The sequence below is a fragment of the Channa argus genome, chromosome 5 (genome assembly GCF_033026475.1).
Source record: "Channa argus isolate prfri chromosome 5, Channa argus male v1.0, whole genome shotgun sequence".
In the NCBI taxonomy this organism is placed as follows: Eukaryota; Metazoa; Chordata; class Actinopteri; order Anabantiformes; family Channidae; genus Channa; species Channa argus.
In genome coordinates, this window is record NC_090201.1 from 18,202,881 (window position 1) to 18,222,509 (window position 19,629).

A 19,629-nucleotide genomic window follows, 5' to 3' on the forward strand; every position below is an offset into this window, starting at 1 on the left:
CGAAGGATGTTGAAAAGAGAACTATTCGCCCACATCGTTTAATCCTTTTTTTTCCAATACACAATATGAGGTTATACCTGTCACTGGATCACCCCTTTGGGTAATTAATAAATACTGCCTCATTTCATCAAGCAGCTGGTAATGATAGTGCTGGATGTTAATGCTGAGTATATCAGGATGCATTTCTTTTGCTGCCAACTGAAGAAAAGAATGAGGTTGAGAAAAAAAGATGCTTGGACTATCCTCAGGCATCTCAAAGCAGGTGCATAGTGAGTCCTATTTGACACAGTCTCTCTCCTCTCTCTCTGTCTCTCTATCTCTCCACAGTATCTACACAAACACACACACACAGAGGAAATGGTGGCATGCTGGTCAAGGTTCATCATGCAGTGTAATAGCTTTTCAGCTACTGTTTATTATGTCAGTTGAAATCAATGTGTCAATTACAAAACACATAGTAGCAGCACAGGACAAGTAAACTGACAAAAAATAGAGTGCAATTATTTAAATTTATTTCACTCCATTGCATCAGAGTAATGTAATAGGTTCACAGCACAGATTGCATGAAAATGAATAGAGTAAAAGGAGAAGGTGGGTTTGATGACTGGTTCTAAAATGGATTACTGTGTTAAGAGTTAAAACATTTTGGTGGAAAGATGGATGGCATCTGTTCTATTTCCTCTTTTAAATACACATTAAACATAGTAACACTAAATGGAAGTCCAACATGTCAATTCACAGCGACAAGTTTAATAATTTCAATGAAGCCAGAAGTAAACCGCAATAGTCTCTAAAACAAGAGAGGAATAATATAGCTAAGCATAGGAAAGCTCACAAAAATCATCCTGTTCTGTATAGGACGAAAAAAGCCCTTAAAAAAGCTGACTGTGACACAAAACTGTGTATTGTGACCATATAGCAACACATGCTGGTTTGTACAGTATGGTATTTTTGAATTTCACCTACTCTCCCTGCAGCTCACTTCAACTTCTCAGATATTTTTAGTCTGTTTTGCACACACTGCATTAAGCTTGACCGACAGATTTGTAATGATATTCAGGTCGGGGACTGTGATGGTTTCAGTCCTTTGTGATGATTTTCACTCAGTGAAAACATGATTTTTACATCCAGATTTTGCTGATATTTCCTCCCACTGACCACAGAGCTGCTGCCACCTAACCCTCACCAACGTAACAGCAGACAATGTATTCTTTTCATCCAGTACCGTTCCTTTTTCCTGAAACCCACCTTTGGTGATTGGGGACAAATTTAATGCGTCCACAGCATTTCCATACGACAGACAATGAATTTTGTAATGAGGTTGCAGGTAAAGTTTCCTTGTGATGATTTTTCCATGTAGATCCAGTTTGTGTGAACACCTCTGCACAGTAAACCGTGATGACCAATAGATTCAGATCTAGTGACAGTTATGAAGAGGAAGAGGAAGGACTGTCCCATATTTAGGCCATCAAAACTTGTTAGGTTTGGGCAGTGGATGGGTCACAAAACACAAGATTTTCCCACAGGAAACCAGAGTACCAGTCCAATGTGAAACTATTGGTATGGCTAATATACCAGTACCAGTCATGTGACACATGATGCGACGTTAAAGAAGCACAGTCACAGTCACCAGGAATTTTTGTGTCTAACTCAAATCACACAGATGTGTTTGCACAGTTTAAATCCTGTATTTTAGTATTTAAAGCAAATGATGTGTGCAAAAACTGGCTGCCATTTTGGCTCCATTGTATGTAAGTAGTATCCGCAATTATGTTGGATGAAGCCAAAAGGGTTGCAATTGTAATCGATGCCTGCCTCCTTCTGTGGTGCCATTTAAGCCAGAGTTCTATGTGTGCTATGAGAGGGTATAGGGACAAAGGACTCACTGTGTTAAACATGGGTATGGGTGTTGCAGGACATGCTACTCTGCTACTGTAGCTTCTTGCAGTGTTGTTACATGTTGTGTTTTACCCGGGTTACTGCCGTTGGGATTGGACATCTTTGTCTTCATTTTTCTAAATGAGTTATCCACAAAACACAAAAAAAAATGTAACGTGGTTTCTCCAAAAAGTTCTGCGGAAGGAAAAAAATCTTAAAAGATTGAATTACAGATTCATTTCCACCAAATGAATCTTATACCTATTAATTTGCCGTTTGTGTCTGAAAACAACACCATTGCAGTGCAGGCGTTTCTCATCAGGTGCTATCTGAAACAGCATCTAGTGATTTCTTACACACAATGGACACCTTTCCAGCCTCTCCAGTCTCATTCTCACCAGGTAACGGAAACCATTTTCTCTTTGTTGCCTTCTTTCATTACACACCAGATTACTCTCACTCATGCCCCTCCTCTCTCCATTTCCTTTTCCCATTCTTTTGGCTCATATCAGTCCCATTTCCCACTATTGGTCATCTAGTGTCTTTATATCCCACTGAGTCTGTTCGACTTTTTTGACAAAGATTTGTGGGTGTGAGACCGTGCGAGGTCATGATAAGAAGGATTCAAGCGCTCAGTGATGAAAATCCATGCAGAAAATGCCTTGTGAGCATATATAGTAGACACTGAATTTATGCTTATACAAAGACTTGAGCCCTGTGTGCTTAATCTGCTTTACAGGGGAAAGAAGTCGATAGCTAAGGCCATGTCAGACGCTGAGTGTGTGCCTTTAATTTAGCCATAATGACACTGAGATACAGAGACACACATGCAATTTAAACACATAATGCGGTTTTTAGAAAATGCATTAAACACACACGCAGTACGTGTGTAAGAGGTGGTCACATACATCCTCAGTGCAACCACAAAAACACATTCACTGTGGTATTTGTATGTGGTGCCGAAGCATATTCAATCATGTTAGTTTGAAATCTGCTGCCCCCTGCTGAAACCAGAAGACTGATTCCAGGTTCCCACCAGCAGGGAATCGAAGGGAAAGAAATGCTGATTAAATTTAGTGTGGATGAAGAGTCTTTTTAAAACATAGACCCAACAATAACATGACCCCTGACTGATTTTAAACTCTGATATAAGTACGTTGTTTTACATTACACTACCTCCTCTAGGCTAATCTTATTCACACTGTTTTACTTTATGATTAGTCCCAGTAATGACCCCTTTACAGCCAAATGTCAAAGCTCGAGAGTGATGAAAATTTGTAAAAAAAGAATTTGGGATATTGCTACAGCTGCACATACTGTTGATGATGGCACTACTTTCAGACTGTCAGAGTCAAAGGATACATGTGGCAGGAGGCACTGGGGATCAAACTACCGACCCTGGGGCTTTTGGATGACTGTCTCACCTACTGAGCTGTAGGGTGAAAATACCCATCTATAAACACAAACTAATTTCTCTGAGGAGGATGAAACCTCAACCCTTCGATCTGAGGATAATCTGCTTAGACTAGTTCTAGCTCCTGTGTATAAACACTAACTTTTTCATTAGTCAGGATTAGCACAAATGTCCAATAAATATATTGTAATATATATTGCTAAGAGGCTAAGCTAAACTGTCTTTAATGACGATTTTAATTGCTGCGTGACTATGAATAAACTGAGTAATTTAACTCCCCTGAATTTTCCCAAGTGAGAAAAATCTAAAAGAAAAACACTATGATATAAGTCTGTGGCAATAAGAAACTGAGCACAGTCTAATGGATGAAAAGGGATTAAGACAAATACAGTAATGTGTTTTTTTTTCTTCATTTTCCATCCCCATGAAAACTTTAAGATCAAAACGTATCTGATCTTTAGGAAAGTCTGACTTTGTTTCCATCTTGGCTCTGTCCTGAAGCACTGCCTCAGAAAACACGTGCGAGTCAACTAATCGGCCTTCTCCACAACTGCAGGGGGAAAATGCTGTTTCTGTTTTTCGTCTGACTGCTCCCCTATCTGCTGTCACGTTTCCTAATTTGTCTTATGGCATCTGCATCAGTCGGTCTCCCGGTCACTTCTGTATATGTGCTTTTATTTTAGGTTGCCTGTTTGTGTTGTGTGCAGTGTATAATTGTTACTGTATTCATATAATAACATGTTTGTTAGCTTATGTCTTTTGCTGTTTGCCTCCCAGTCCCCTTTTGATTCCAGTTTCTGCAATGGCCGTGATATGATGATCTGTCTGTCTGCCACTGCATTTCTCTTTGTACACGATAATGAGAGTAACAAGTGTTTTCAATATTAGCATGTGAAAGTGTTGCTTGTGGTTCATACATTACTTAGAACAATAAGTCCTTTTTTATCTGTGCACATTTGCTTACATTTATTTTCACTTTACTAGTTATCTTTTATCACACGCCCATTAGTCATATTTCAGAAAAAAAAAATCTACTACTGAATGTTCCGCACGACTTCTCCCCAACACCAAACAGAAGACAAAGTTAGCAATTGCAAAGAGACTGAAACATTCTGTACTGTCTCAGATACACACCTCCAAATGAACACTTTAGGCTGTTTGCTGGCAGCATTTTCAATTAAGAATTAAGAATATGTATTTTTAATTTTAAGGTTAACTTCCTGGAAAACATTCAGTGTTGACTGAGGATCTACTGCCGGCATTGTTTACAAACCTTCATTAGAAGAACTCTGCAGATTAAGACAGATATTTTTCTATAATGCCTTTTTATTGCCATTTCAGTAGCCTTCATGTGATGTTTTGGATGGATTGCATCTTGGTTAATGAGCTCAAAGTTTTCTCCGAAGTTTTCATGCAGCAGCATTGTGGAACGGAAACAAAAGGAGATTTACTTCACATCACCTACTGGATCAAGTCAAGGCGTCACCTCCAAATCAAAGAAGCATAAGCTGATTTCTGAAGTGTGACGGTTAGATGTATACAGATGATTGCACACAAACACACACAGACACACACTGACATATATTTGTTTCCATAAAATGTTTGAACAAATCATACATATTTCATTTTTTACAGTCTGTCTTTTACAGTCATTCAATTCATATATTTTAACTGGAATTTCCCTGCATCTTGTCTAGATCTTTGCATTTAATGGGCCTGCGCTCTCAGTCTGTCACAGCAGACTTTCTTAACTTTCAATTAAGTGAAGAGCACATACAGTTTGTTGCTTAATAACATTGGCAGAGACTCAGGTGTCCCAGTGCCTTGCATGGCAGAGTGACAGTGAGCCTACATGAACAATACTAGGACCCTGGTAGCTGAAGGAAGCATGTGGGCTTCCTTACAGCTTCATCTCACAGTCCAAAGATGTGCACAAGTCAGTTTTATGGCTGATGGGTTAAATGTCCAGCAGTTATTTGCCCTCATCTGAAATGACCTGTATTGCTGTGTTGATATGCTAAAACACCTTTAAATAATTAAAGAAACTGTCAGTATGTACGTTTTTTGTGCACGTCTCCAGTCATGCAATTATGTTAAATAATAAATAAAAACATAATTCTATGCATAGTTTCCCTTTATATTTATTCTTAAAAATGAGTAAGCAGACAGTTCACATTCCCAGTGAAAACCCAATTGTGGGTAGAACAGTAGACCCTTCATTACACAGTATTTCTATAACAAGGTTTTTTGAGCAACATATCAAAAGACAAAACATTCTTTTTATTACAGCTGTTGTTTTTAAACATTTTCATCTCAAGAAATAGACCACAGATTTCTAGAAAGAGATGTAAAAATATACATCAACATGATCAGTGTTAAATAGCAGGCTACAATTTCTGATGCACACAACTATTATTTTTTGCACAAACATCAATGAGGAGGTGACAATGCCATAATGCAAACACACCTGACGGACCAATCATATACTTAAGAGAATGTCACAGCTTTGACAGGAGAGGCTTTAGTCGCTAAACACTTCCTCAGTTTCTCTCATTACTTACTCGATCATGCACTTCCACAGCTCATCAGTTCCTTATTTCTTCCCCTGCTTTCCTTGCCTCCTCCTGAAAAACTGTAAAGAGATCCGTTTCAAGTTTGATCCCCTAAGATGCTCCCCTCGGATTGCATTTTCATCAGGAAACAAGGACAGAGGAAAGAAAGGACGGGAAGTGAGAAAGCCAGACAAAGCAACGAAGGACAACTCTGAGTCATTTGTGTGCTGATTGGATGAGGCTGTAATGGACTGAGATTGATCTGAACAATGAGACCAGATCATTGACTTTTACTACGTTGAAATGGATGACAGTCCGTGCTTTCATCCCTATGGTGACTCAAGACAGAGAAATTAAAAGATATGTTCTTTCAAAGTGGTTACAATGTCAGGCGAAACATCACAGAAGCACTAATCAATAGGGTTGACTATTGCTGGTGCATAGAAGACTGATGCAAAACAAAGCATTGAGTGGCTTTGCAGTTTATATAAGGTTTTGTTCAAGTGCTCCACGTGATAAAGCAAAGCTGAAGACAGAAGTGGAAAATAATGAAAGAGGCGGACAAGCAGAGGTTGAAGATGAGATGGAAGGACAGCAGAAGAAAAAAAAAGAGACAGAGACAAGGGGAAAGAATAAAAAGTGAGGTATAAGATAGATGGGTTTTGAAATGCTCATCTGATGGGCGTCCATCTTCTCCTTCTACAGGCGGAGCAGGGGAAAATAACGCAGGGTTGGAAGCACGTCTGTCACTCTGTGTTAGGCTCAGCATAATTACTGTGAAATGACAGATATCCACTGCTTATAGGAGGGCAGCAGGAGAAGAGAGGTGTGCGTACAGACTCAGCCTGCGAGTCACCCACTGGACTGTTTGCAGCAATGTTTACATTTTGAGCTCAAATCTGTGCGACCTAAAAGCAAAGGGGATTCTGTTTTACGGTGTTTAGGCCCTAGGTGTCTTTTATTTGACCCTCAGTATTCCTGTATATCTCATGAGCAGAGATATCTATTTAAAAAGAAGTGTGCCATGGAAATTTGCAAAGCCACAAAGGGCCAAACATATCCAGACACAGGAATCAATAACCAAATAATATTACTGGTATTTGAATTTAATTAAGTTTTTGTTTATTTTGCTTTACAACTATGTAACTCAGGGTTTTATTTGCAGGGTAATTCAGAACCCTCCTATAGCCTCAGTACTAAGACACACTGCAGTATTGTCTCATAACAAACTGATGTGACAAATTGATGGGGAATGGTCCAAGTTGCTACATCTCTGATAGTCACATTTGGGTACCTAGTACCTAATAGAGAGGCACAGCACTTTGCCAATATATGTACAGTGTAAGCCTTTTACAACACAACACATTGGTATTGTTCTAAAGGCACAGAAACTAGTGTGACCAGTACTGACAAGGTACCAGGATAAGTTTTAACCATGTTCTGCATGTCAATAAACAGTCTTGTAAATATTAATAGTTAGAAAAAAACAAACATCTGCTTTAGTCCCAATGTTAACTGAAAAAAAAACAAACAAATGTGTTACTGAAAGTTTGTGCAAAACAGAATCTGACTACATAATCACATAACTTTTCTTTTTTCTTCATTTTTTTTTACAAAATAAAAAAAAAAAACACTCAGAGTATTTAGTTTCACTTCTTGTCGTGTGTGCAGTGTTGGATACTGTTGTTTGTTGTACTTCTTGGTAGCTTGGTCAGTCAATCAGGTGCAGTTAGAAATGTGTCTCCTTCTCTGAGATGGTGGAGATTTTCCCATCAACCTTAGGTTTTGCATCATTGGCAGCATAAGGACTGAGAGCGGCGTGTTTCCCCCTCATTTTTAGGTCTGGGCTGGGAGTCGTCAACTTCTTTATTCTCTGCAGAGATAGAAAAAGACAGAAAGAGAACCGGTTATCTCTCCATCTTCTAGCACAATCTTACTTCTATCACCAGCAACAACAAGCACAGTTTCTGCATGACACCACATGCAAGCATGGTAAAAACATGCAAACCCACACATGCAGGCCATAACTGGCAGGTTGCCTTAACCAGGGATCTTCTGCTGCCATTACACAACCTTAAAAGCCAATGAACATCCAAAGATTACTGCTTATATAAAAAAAAAAACATGTTTGCTTGACTAACTTCAACTTTAGAATTTTGGCAGGACTGAAATGACTTAGACACAATGTAGGAAATGCTGAACGTTTCATCGGTATTTGTGGGGCAGCTTTAAAATTCTAATGAATGTAGGATTTGACAGCATGTGTTTTTTTTACCTCAGAGAAGGTGCCAGGAGTCTTCCAGATCATCCAGATCATCCCCAGAGGGATGCAGACCATAGAGGACATAGCCATGAACCAGCCAATACCATAGCCCCAGTCAGGGTAGGTGTACACGTTGTTATACTTCAATGGCTTGTATTTAATGAGGAAGAACAGGAAAATTCCCTGTAGCAGACAAAAATCAAAATCTGTGTGTAAATGTCATATTTTACCTCATTACAAAGAAATGACTCTTATGAATAATGGTGGCATATTTTCTATTCAGTCATTTTAGCACAAGTAAGTAATTATCATGAAAGATGAACTAAAAACAAATTCAACATTTTGATTTTTAGCTGGATACTGTTGTATTCTGTAACTAGTTAACTGAAGCATCTTTATTACTGTATGTGTCTGTCTGTCATCATCATTGTGAAAATGTGCAACCCCATTTCCAAAAAAGTAGTGACATTATGTAAAATAAAAATTAAAAATATTAATGATTTGCTAGTCATTTAAAACCTATATTTGATTTTAAATTTTATGTCAGCAACACATTTCAAAAAGGTTGGCAGCTTCAATAAAAAGTTAAACACCTGGCAGGACAACTAACTGGGTCAATTGGCAGCTATTCATTAACAAGATGAGGTTCATGACTGTGAATGATTTTGTGAGCCAGATTCTTTCTCAATGTAAAATTACATTACATTACGAGTTTTGGCATTCCATAATCTATGGTAGATAGTATCATAAAAACGTACATACAGTTGACGCTAAAAACCCCTGTTAAATGGTCGTGATCTTTGGGGCCCCCAGGCTGCACTGTGTTAAAACCCGACATTATTCTGTTAGTAAATTACTGCAGGGCCTGAGGGACACGCCTGGAAGCCCCTGTCAGTAAACACAGTTTGTCACTGCATCCACGAATGCAAGCTAACCCTTGCAAAGAAAAAGAAAACATCACCACCTTCTCAGAGTCTGAGTTCTTTAAAGACAGATCGAGGCAAAGTGGTCTGTTGAGTCAAAATGTTTACATTTTTGGAAATGATGAACGCTCCACCCTCCAGGATAGAAACCAGAAAGACCTTCGGATCTGTTATAAGAGCGCAGTTAAAAATGCGGAATCCGGATAGTGTGGATGTCCATATGAAGGTGCTTGGGGCAGCACATGCTGCCATCTAGATAATTTCTTTTTTCAGGGAAGGCCTTGTTTATTACCACTACACTAACAAATGGCAAAACGGATCCACCTGGAGTCCAGACCTGTCACCCACCGAACACATCTGGGACATTATGAAGCAAAAAATACAACAAAGAAGCCCTTGAACTCTTGAACCCAAAATTCAATATAAAACAACAAAGGAAAAAAATTGCTTTTAAAGCAATAAATAAATAAAGCAATGCAAATAATTGCATTCTCCATTTATTTATATTTTACACAGCATTCCAACTTCTTTTGAAAATGTGGCTTTATGGTAAATATGCTACTGCTGCTTTTGATTTTGTGTTTGCAGCGGACTCACAGCACAGATGCCCGGGGTCAGGATCATCCAGCACCATTTGATGAAGAAGACAGGTTTGTAGCCAATCATGTCCTCAATATTTAAGTAGAATCTGTCACTACCTAAAACATAAATAAGTGTCAGTGAAACGTTCTGCATGGATCATCAAAATAATGACACGATTTATGACTTTTGACAGAATATGGTCATCTAACAGAGATACTGACTACATGTGGATAAAGTCTAGCCTAAAAAAGTAAAAACCCTTCTGCAATGCAGGAAAAAAATACTGAATTCAAGTGATATAATTGGGTTTGTTGCCAATTTGAATGTAATGTAATGTAAATGTAATGAAAAATTATGACAAAATGACAACCACCTTAGTTAGCCCATAACATGTACATACTCCATGATTGATTAAATACAATAAGGCACTATATTTGTAAACAGTATGCCTTTTTATGTGTATGATATATGTATAATTACTATTAGTAAATGAGATGTAGAATTTACTTTATGTGGCTTAGAAATCAATAAATCCTGTATGTGTTTGAGGCCATTCTCCAGCAGAGGGCAGAGAGGAAATGTTTTTGTAAGAGGGATGAAGCATGATACAATCCTACAACCAGTGGCATGTTTTTCTGTGCTGCCACTGCTGTAAACTAAAGTAGAAAATGTGGTATAGTGGAATCTGATAACACTGCTCTGAGTCATATGTCCAGAGTTGATATTGTTCTCTTACCATAGACCCAGCCAATACATATGGACTCAAATATGGCTACAAACAGCAAACACATCCCACTGGCAGCATACGCATCAAACAGCTGGAAGACGTACATCCCTCCCTGATGGAGAGACACATGTCAGTTTTCTGTCACAGCTATTGTCTGGGAATTACACACACACACACAAACACAAAATATTATCACAGTCCTGATTCTGATACATGACATAAAATAAGTTTCAGCTGACAGCAGTATCATATTTTGTGTCTTTACCTCCATCTTCTCATCCACATCACTGCGACCCATCATGGACACAACAGGAATAAATTGATAATTTGGTTTACTTCTCAAGAGACAAATGATAAAATGAATTTCACTCTCACATTTGTAAAGCTGCCGCCATCAGCTGCTTATCTGAACTTAATAGACAGGGAAACAGCTAACCTGGTTCAGCCCAAAAGTACCATCTCCTGGATTATTATTTCATTTAGCTTATTATTTCCTCAGGCAGTAAGTTTAAACAGATATAGATGTGAGCTCTTTTCATCTAACTCTCTGCAAGGAAGCAAATACTGTAAGCACTGTAAAAACGTTGCCATTGTTGCAATACCTGTGATTATGCTAATATTTTATTCGTTACTTCAGTGAGCTTCTCGGTTCACTCTGCCTAACTAAACTAACAAGGCCATCAAGAACAAAATCTCACATGAACCAAAGATTAGGGTTACATCATAGCTCTAAACTGCTGGGAAAGAGCCAAGAATGGAAACGTTTCAGTAACTTACTCTATGCTCATATTTCAGCCGGACACCAAACCCAACTCACTGAGAACCCTTTGAACTGTGTTAAGTCCTGTTCTGTAACTCTTTTGCTTTGCCTTTTACTTATAAAGGTGGCTAAAAGTAAAGTGTCTGTAGTGGTGAGAGTGGATTTAATGCAGCTACAGAATTTGGTGATTTTATAAATAGTGGCAGTGGCAGGAATGAGAATATTCAGAGACCAACAGAGGTAAATAAAGTTACTTGACAATGCAGCAGATATACAGTGGATTCAGAAACTCTTCAGGCCCCTTTTTATGTTGCTGGCTGATGCTATAATTGTTCAAACTCATGTTTTTTACTCTCATCTTGTCTACAATCAGTACCCCATAATGACAAAGTGAAAACAGGACCTTAGAAATGTTTGCAAATTAATGAAAAAAGAAAAACTGAAATATTACACTGGTATAAGTATTCGAAGTATTTGCAATAACACTTGACATTTAGCGCAGGTGCCTCCAATTTCTCTTGATTGTTGCTGAGATGTTTCTAAACTTTGACTAGAGTCCACCTTTGGTGAATTAAATCGACTGGACATGACTGGGAAAGGGACACCTCTCTATAGTAGGTTACAGCAGGTATAGCAGGTTTCTAAGAGCATAGTGGCCTCAATTATTCTCAAATGGAAGAGGTTTGCAACAACCAGCCAAACTGAGCAAGAAGGGAAGTAAGGCCTTAGTAAAAGAGGTGATAAAGAACACCATGGCCCCTCTGCCAGAGGTCCAGAGACACCCATACAGAGAGGTCTTGTGTGGAGATGGAACAAAGTTACAGAAGGACAACTATCACTGCAGCCATCCAGCAATCTGGGAGGAGGGGCTCTCAGACTGTCAGGAACAAGAAACCAAGATTGAACTGTTTGGCCTCAATTGTAAATGTTAAGTCTAGAGGAAATCAGGCACCACTCATCACCTGTGGGGGTGTTTCTCAGCAGCAAGGACTGGGAGACTGGTCAGGGTTTAGGGAAAGCTGAATGGAGTAAAGCACAGAGATATGCTTCATGAAAACATGTACCACAGGGCTCACGACCTTAGACTGGGCCAAAGGTTCACCTTCCAACACAACAATAATTCTAATGATGCTAAGTGGCTTAAGGACAACTCTGTAAATGTCCCAGAGTTGGCCTAGCCAGAGCCATGACTTGAACTCTATTGAAGGAGAGCCCTGAAAATGGCTGTGAGATGATGGACCCCATCCAACCTGACTGGGGAGGATTTGCAAAGTAGGTGTGCAACCCTTGTTATTTCATACCCAGAAAAGACTCAAGGCTGTAATTGCTGCCAGTGGTGCTTCAATAATGTACTAAGTAAAGGGTCTGAATACTTAAGTACTTGTAATATTTCAGCTTTTCTTTTTGAAAAAATTCAAAAAAATTCTGTTTTTACTTTATTATTAGAGGGGACAGCGACATAACAAAACTGTAAATGTAGTCTGAATACCTTCTGAATACACTGTATATTATTAATACATAGAAACCGAAAGTACTGTATGATTTTGCTTTGAATTTCCCGATTCAGAACCATTGTGCATCACTGGACAACAGTTACAGAACATTACAGTGGGGGTAGTGCTGTGCATATGGAGACATGCAGAGCTTTTAGTTAAAGAAAACAGATTCTCCTCCATTATAACAACACAAAGATGAATAGTTGTTAGGAGAGCTAGTGACACAGATAATACTCTTGAACAACGTGCTGATTGTGGACATTTAGAATTATAAAAACAAATAGTGGCCTAGTAACCTAGTGGAATGGGTGACTGGGTCACTGGGTCAATTAAAGTTCAAATGGTTTTAACTTATCATTAAACTTGTCGATAACTACTACAATGCTGTAAACAAAAGGTTCTCTCAGTTCTCTTGGTTGAAAGTGATAACCAATGTACCTTAGTTGATTTTATCTCAGACTTGTGATTTAATGATGATGATGATGTCATGGTGGTGATGATGATGATATTGTCATGATGGCATGATGAAGATGATGGCAATCATTTCTATGCAGAGAAAAAACATGATTTCAATAAAACAAAGAAGTGCAATTAAGATAATTTACAGTAATGTTGTAAAACTTAAACGCCAAAATTGTATTGTATATGTGGAAATATGTGGAAGAAGTGTAACTTCAGTAATTGAGGGAATCCACTTTTTCTTGTTTCCCTTATTTAGTTTGATTTGTCAGAACTACAGTACTGTCATTAATTGTTGCTCATCACCGTTTTCTTCACTACAGTATAAAATGTGGACTTTTCTTTCAGAAATATTTTGGATTTTGCCAACTTTTTTTCATCCTTCAAAACCTCCAGATGTGGTACTGTATCTCTAATTATTAAGATTTAGCTGAGCCTTACCTCCGTACACATGATGAGTCCTATAAAGAAGGAGACCACAGACATGCCAAGAATAAGCAGCTCTCTCCGATAACCTCTCCTGAAGGTCTCTGGATACATGTCCACCACAGCTGTAACTAAACTCTCCACACACACAAACTGAAACAAAAACATGTAATATTTATTTATATAGAATGTAAAGGCAGTTGTTTACAGCAGCATGTTTTGGTAAAAAATTAGGTAACAGGGCAATAATGGAGCCTGACAATATCTTTATGCATATTTATCAGTGGTCTCAAAGCTTTATTTAGAAGGTTCAAAGAAGTGACATAATAAATACAATACTAATTCAGGCTCCACAGTGACATACATTTGCTGTCACTAAACTGTAGGTGAATCTTTACAAACAGTTAATAGCATGTTTTAGTGCTACTGTGTAAGTAATAAAAGCCAAGTTTTTTCTCATTGCACATCAGAAATGTATGCAAATATCCTCTATGAACTCAGATATTATCTTAATGTAAAATTATCTCACCTGACTGTCCAGGCCGAGGAAGATAAGCATCATAAAGAAGAGACAAGCCCAAAGTGGAGACAGAGGCATCATAGTAACAGCTTTGGGGTATGCAATAAAAGCAAGACCAGGACCTGTGTCACAAAGGAAAAAAAATAAAATGTATTTGTGTGTGTGTATACACTCACATTTACACAGTTTTGCACACACACACACAGTTTTCAGGCACTACAGTGGTGCTGAGGAGTTAGGAGCAAGTGCTGTGTTTATCCACCTTCTGGTCATGTTAATTCTATACGTGAATCCTATAGGTTATACTGTATCCTGTATACTGTCAGAAAAGGAAAGTTTATTAAGTTATTATAATATCTAATACATATTATTTTATAATATAATATGAATAACATAATTATAATAATTTTCATTTATATCTCTAAGTGTGATCCTTTCTGAATTTTTTTTCTCCTGTTACACAAACCAGTTTTTACTTGTATGTTTAATTGATGCATACTTACACATCTTGATGTGACCAAATTACAGATTATTGCGTTATAATATTTATTATATACTTTATCATTAAGAAGTCATTTTGGTACAATCAGGACTATTTATGAAGCCTTTTAAAAAAAACTATGCAGAAATTACAATGGTTAAATATTTAATTGTCAATTATTAACTAACACTTGCAAGCACAAGTGAAAAGAAGCAAAAGTGGAACAATGTCTGGTCTCATGGGATGCTGGTTAGATTCAATGACTTGTTCAAAATAAGAGATGGGATGTCATTGACTTATTTAACACCTAAATATGCTGTCAGACCATCAGAAACACAATATTTATAACATTAGGCTCTAGCAAACCTTTCGCTCTGTCACATTCACTAAAACATTCATACCGACTTGAATAAATCATAATGCAGTAGTCTAAAAGCTTTGGTGAAGAGCCTTGAGTTATATAACTGGTCATGCTCATCCATTTCACCACAATAAGATGGGTGAGGGAAAGACGAACGACACAGCCTACAGTATCTGCTTTAGCTACATTGTAGTAGAAACATTCGTGTTTTCATACCAGATTCTGCCACAGCTTCGATGGGAACATTTTGTTCGTAGGCCATGAAGCCAAGCACAGAGAAGATAGCAAAACCTGCCACAAAGCTTGTGCCGCTGTTCAGACAACACAGCATGATGCAGTCCCTGAGGAGCAAGACAGAGAGAGACAAAGATCATACCTACTGTTAGAGCTGTTACTGGACGTTACACACCCAGCAACACAGAGTCATTCTGCCTTACTCTGTCTCATACACAGACAAGTGATGAACTAAAACTAAAATTATAAGAATGTGCCAATAAAAGCTATCCATCAACCAGTGTCAGTTTTTACCTGTAGCAGTTATTGTCGTAGGCATTGTAGCTTCCCAGAGCAGTAAGACAGCCCAAGCAGATGGCATAGGAGAAGAAGATTTGGGTCCCTGCATCCACCCACACCTGAAATAAAAGTGGGCATAAACATACGGTACTCATAAAGATTAGTAGCAACTCTACTGGACAGATGTTAATCACTACTACAAAACAAATACCTCTATTTGCTGTCTAATGCTGCGGTGGGGCCAAAAACTCAGATCTGGCAATTGTGAGGGTTTTTTTTTTTTTGTTTGTTTGTTTTTTTTGTCCTTTCAGCTTATCCCGTGAGTTCAGGGTCGCCAAAGCGGATCATTGTCCGCATGTTGATTTGGCACAGTTTTTATGCCAGATGCCCTTCCTGACGCAACCCCCTTCATTTCTACCGGGCTTGGACCGGCACTGCACAGCTGGGGATGGGAATGGGCTGTTGGGGGTTCAGTGTCTTGCGTAGAGTACATGCCTACATGTAGCTGGGACTGGGGATCGAACCACTGACCCTGTGGTGCATGGACGACTGCCTTACCAACTGAGCTACAGCCGCCCCCATCTGGCAATTATGAGGGTGATATGCTTTAATTTCAAACTCAAATAATTTCTTACCTTTGTCCTGTCATTTTTTACTATATTGCAAAGACTGCCATTCCATATACATATGGAAAATATTTGGCTACATATATAAAAATATACAAAATATAAACTTCAGCTGTGCTTTGGAAAATTAACCAGATCTTACATTATCAGAACAATCTACTGCATTCTGATTAATCATAAAAAACAAGTTACATGGTAGAGAACGACGTCTGGTGGTCCCAGCACCGCACAGAAGACACCAAGCAAAACTTTTTAGCGAAATGATCCCACGATGGTGGAAAGAGCTCCCAAACTCTGCACGCTCAGCAAACTCACTCCCAATATTCAAAAAACTGCTGAAAACAGAACTCCGCATCTTCCTATGCACTTAAATCTATATAAAATAAAAATAAAAAAAATTCCTTTCTGCTCTTTCTCGCACTTGCATCTCGTGAAATGTTAACACTTTTCTAATAGGACTTTGCTTTGATGTTTTCTTCTTGACTTCGATTTTTTCTGCCTTGTGCCTCACTTGTAAGTCACTTTGGATAAAAGCGTCTGCTAAATAACTAAATGTAAATGTAAATGTAGAGAGCTTTTGTCTTATGTCACATGCAGCCATAGTCAAAGTATGTGATATGCAACATTCAAGCTCATAACTAAACTTCACTCTTGGTTTAAAATAAAAACTTTGTTTTTCCAATAACAGAAAGGGGTAAATACATCAAGAGAAACATGTAAAAAAAGGAGAGATAAAAATTTTTCTTTTAGAGAAATAATCATCTGGGGACGCTGGGTAATGGTGGCAAAGTTGTTAAAAAAGCAAATGAGCCGTGTTTATTGTCTGTGTGGGTATTTATGGCTCGTCTGTGTCCATCTTGAGTCCGTGGTCCAACTGCTGTGGAGATAATGGAAAGTTTAAAAGCTGTAAATGCCTGGAACAAGAAGGGAGAACAGGGATGGATCAAAGGTCAAGATGGCAACAGGAGGGAAACAAATGGCAAAAGAATTAATCAGGGTAACACTATGGACTGCCCTGATGAAGCCCTGGGTCAAAACACGCTGGTATACTAAAGAACATTTCTCCATTTATTAACCAGTGTTGCCATGTTCTTCTTATGTCGGGACTCCCACTACCTGAGCAGCTCGTTGACTAGTGAAGTAGTAACAGCACACCTCTCCTATAACACTGCTGCAGGTACATGAACATGCATTTTGTTAAGATGTGTGTTTATTTGCTTACAAATTGGTTTTTGATCATTAGATATTTTAGTGTTTTTGTGCTTAAGATATGTTCGTTTGTACATTATGTTGTGCTAAGATAGTGCTAGTAGTTAGATGGTTGAATATAAATTAGCCGTTCACTGTTGTTTTATGGTAATTAGCCATGTGAAGCTGGGAGGGAATTATTGAAAAGGGACCATAAAAATAGTGGGCTATTTTCCTTTAACAGTAATAAAAATTGTAAAAACTATATTGTGTTTTGTTCTGTGTAGTTTTCAACCTACCATTTCAACTATAGGCTTCTACTTTATGGACAACTTGACCCCTATATCCCATACAGTTGACTTAGGTTTTTTTTTAAGTGTGGGCGGCTGAAAATCCCAAGAAACCTGAAAGCATTGTAGTTAGAAAGAGCATGGACAGGTCAGTAGTGTCAAATCATACATTTACACCTAGTGACTATTTAGACGGGTCTTATTTATTTATCTGGGACTGGGTATTGTACTGGGTATGTGGCCCCCATAAATATTACTGGCTAACCCTTGGCCCACCCAATGTTGCTGCAGGTACCCCTGCCAGTAAGCCAGTTCAATGCCCCTTGTCTGCTGAGATATTAAATTTTTTTCTTTACATTTGTCTACACATGCATACATGCAAACGCCTGCACACACACACACTGTTTTTGTGTGTGTACGCTTATTAATTTCTCTATCAGTGCTTCTGATTTCATTATCATATATGATAAAAATCTTCTTTGTGTAGTTTTTAAATTAATTAAACCACAGAAGTTGAATGAATAGAATAAGCCTTCCCATTTATAAAAAAATTTAAAAAAAGTTAATAAAAGACTTTTGTTAGCTTTCATCGACCTGATTTTTCATCTATACTGTGCTTTAGTAACTCCAATCCTTTATACAGTTTGCTCCAGAGTAACAGTGGAAAGCTGTGGTATAACATATGGTTTACTTGAACATGTAGTATTATATAACTGTCTGTCTAATTTAAAGGGATTATTAGCAGTAGAGTAACACAGTGAGGGGGGAGAAATATTAAGGTTAGTGTATAGTAATCTGGTATTTCACTTGATTAGGCTGAAGAATTTGAAAATAACACAAAAACTTCACTCATACACCTCAGAATAATATAATCACAGAATTGGGCATTTTGTTTACAGAAAATATATGGGTCCACTGAATTTAACTTCTGTTTATCAAAGTGGCAGCATGAATCTGAGAGACTGATATCTTAAAATATGAGAAAATCAACTATAAAAATTAGAACCTGCAATTTTATTGCTACTAAAGTACAAATCTATGTATTTTTTGCAAAAATGTTATGTGCTATATCTTTGTAGTTACTAATTACATATTATATTTAATGTGTGGGTATTACATTTTCAAGCAGGCTAGTTAAAGTTGACTCAGCAATGCGTAAGCTGCATTGCATAGCTGAGCTTGTTGAGTTTAAAGCACTTCAAAAAAAGAGTGTAGTACAGAGGTTCCCAGCCTAGGCAATGACTGGCATCCTAAGAGTCGACAAATAATGTAGTGGTCATGAGATGATAAACAGAGTAAGAAGCAATAAAAAACTTCAACTAAAATTATTTGTAATAATTTGTGGACTTGTTGTTCGGGGCTTAAACTGCTATTTAAAATTAACCCATTTGAGAAGTGGAGAAGGGAAATCAGTTGACTTGCTAAGAAATTCATCTCGTGCATATAAAATGTGTTAAGGATCTTCTATTATACACTGTGTCCAGTGGGATAAAGACCCACTGCTAAATCTTTAAGTTTACGGTATGGTTTTTAATGTAATACTTTAATTTAATTAAAATGTTGTGATATTTAAGTTATTCAAATAACTCTTGTACATAAACACAATAAGAGCAAATTGTACTACAGCCCGGTGCTTAAGTAAACATACATATTGCTCTATATTGCAGTACTTTCCCACAATGCACTGTGGTTAGGTAATCAATACATGATCACATTGTTGGTAAATATTTGGTAAAAAATGCAGGTACAGTAAACAGCATTGCATTAATTCTTCAGTCCTTAATCACAGCCAATAATATATTTAGGTGGAAATTACACAGTAGTTTTATTTATGGACTACAATGGGAATTAAATGTGTTTGATTCTTTACTGAAACTGGAGCAAAAAACTATTATGAAATTAGTTTGGAGTGCAGTAAGAAACCTAGAACCCACAGGATAGCATGGGGTGCTAGCGAATTCAAACCTAATGCAGCATGTCTCTTTGAAAACTCTTTCACATCACTATTCAGCCACTAATCTCATTTCCCCACCGAGAAACAATTAACAAACGCACGGTCTTCGTTCCCTCCTGGGAGTAACCACGGTAACTTCTGTGACCTCACAAACACAGGACTGTTCCTGTGGAAGAACAGGCCTTTCTCTCCTAATGTTCATTAATGTTCTCTTTA

At 37.9% G+C, this 19,629-nt stretch overlaps 1 protein-coding gene across 1 annotated transcript in view; it reads right to left on the reverse strand.

Annotated features, from left to right (window-relative positions):
* Positions 1-5,415: 5,415 nt before the first annotated feature.
* slc6a11b (solute carrier family 6 member 11b) overlaps positions 5,416-19,629 on the reverse strand; it is a 29,034-nt gene continuing 14,820 nt past the window's right edge. The window contains exons 8-15 of the mRNA XM_067504260.1: positions 15,371-15,474; positions 15,059-15,183; positions 14,010-14,122; positions 13,496-13,633; positions 10,349-10,451; positions 9,628-9,728; positions 8,120-8,290; positions 5,416-7,717 (exon numbers count right to left, since the gene is read on the reverse strand). Coding sequence (XP_067360361.1) covers positions 7,574-7,717; positions 8,120-8,290; positions 9,628-9,728; positions 10,349-10,451; positions 13,496-13,633; positions 14,010-14,122; positions 15,059-15,183; positions 15,371-15,474 — 999 coding nt within the window. The 3' untranslated portion in view covers positions 5,416-7,573. The remainder of the gene's footprint in view (positions 7,718-8,119; positions 8,291-9,627; positions 9,729-10,348; positions 10,452-13,495; positions 13,634-14,009; positions 14,123-15,058; positions 15,184-15,370; positions 15,475-19,629) is intronic.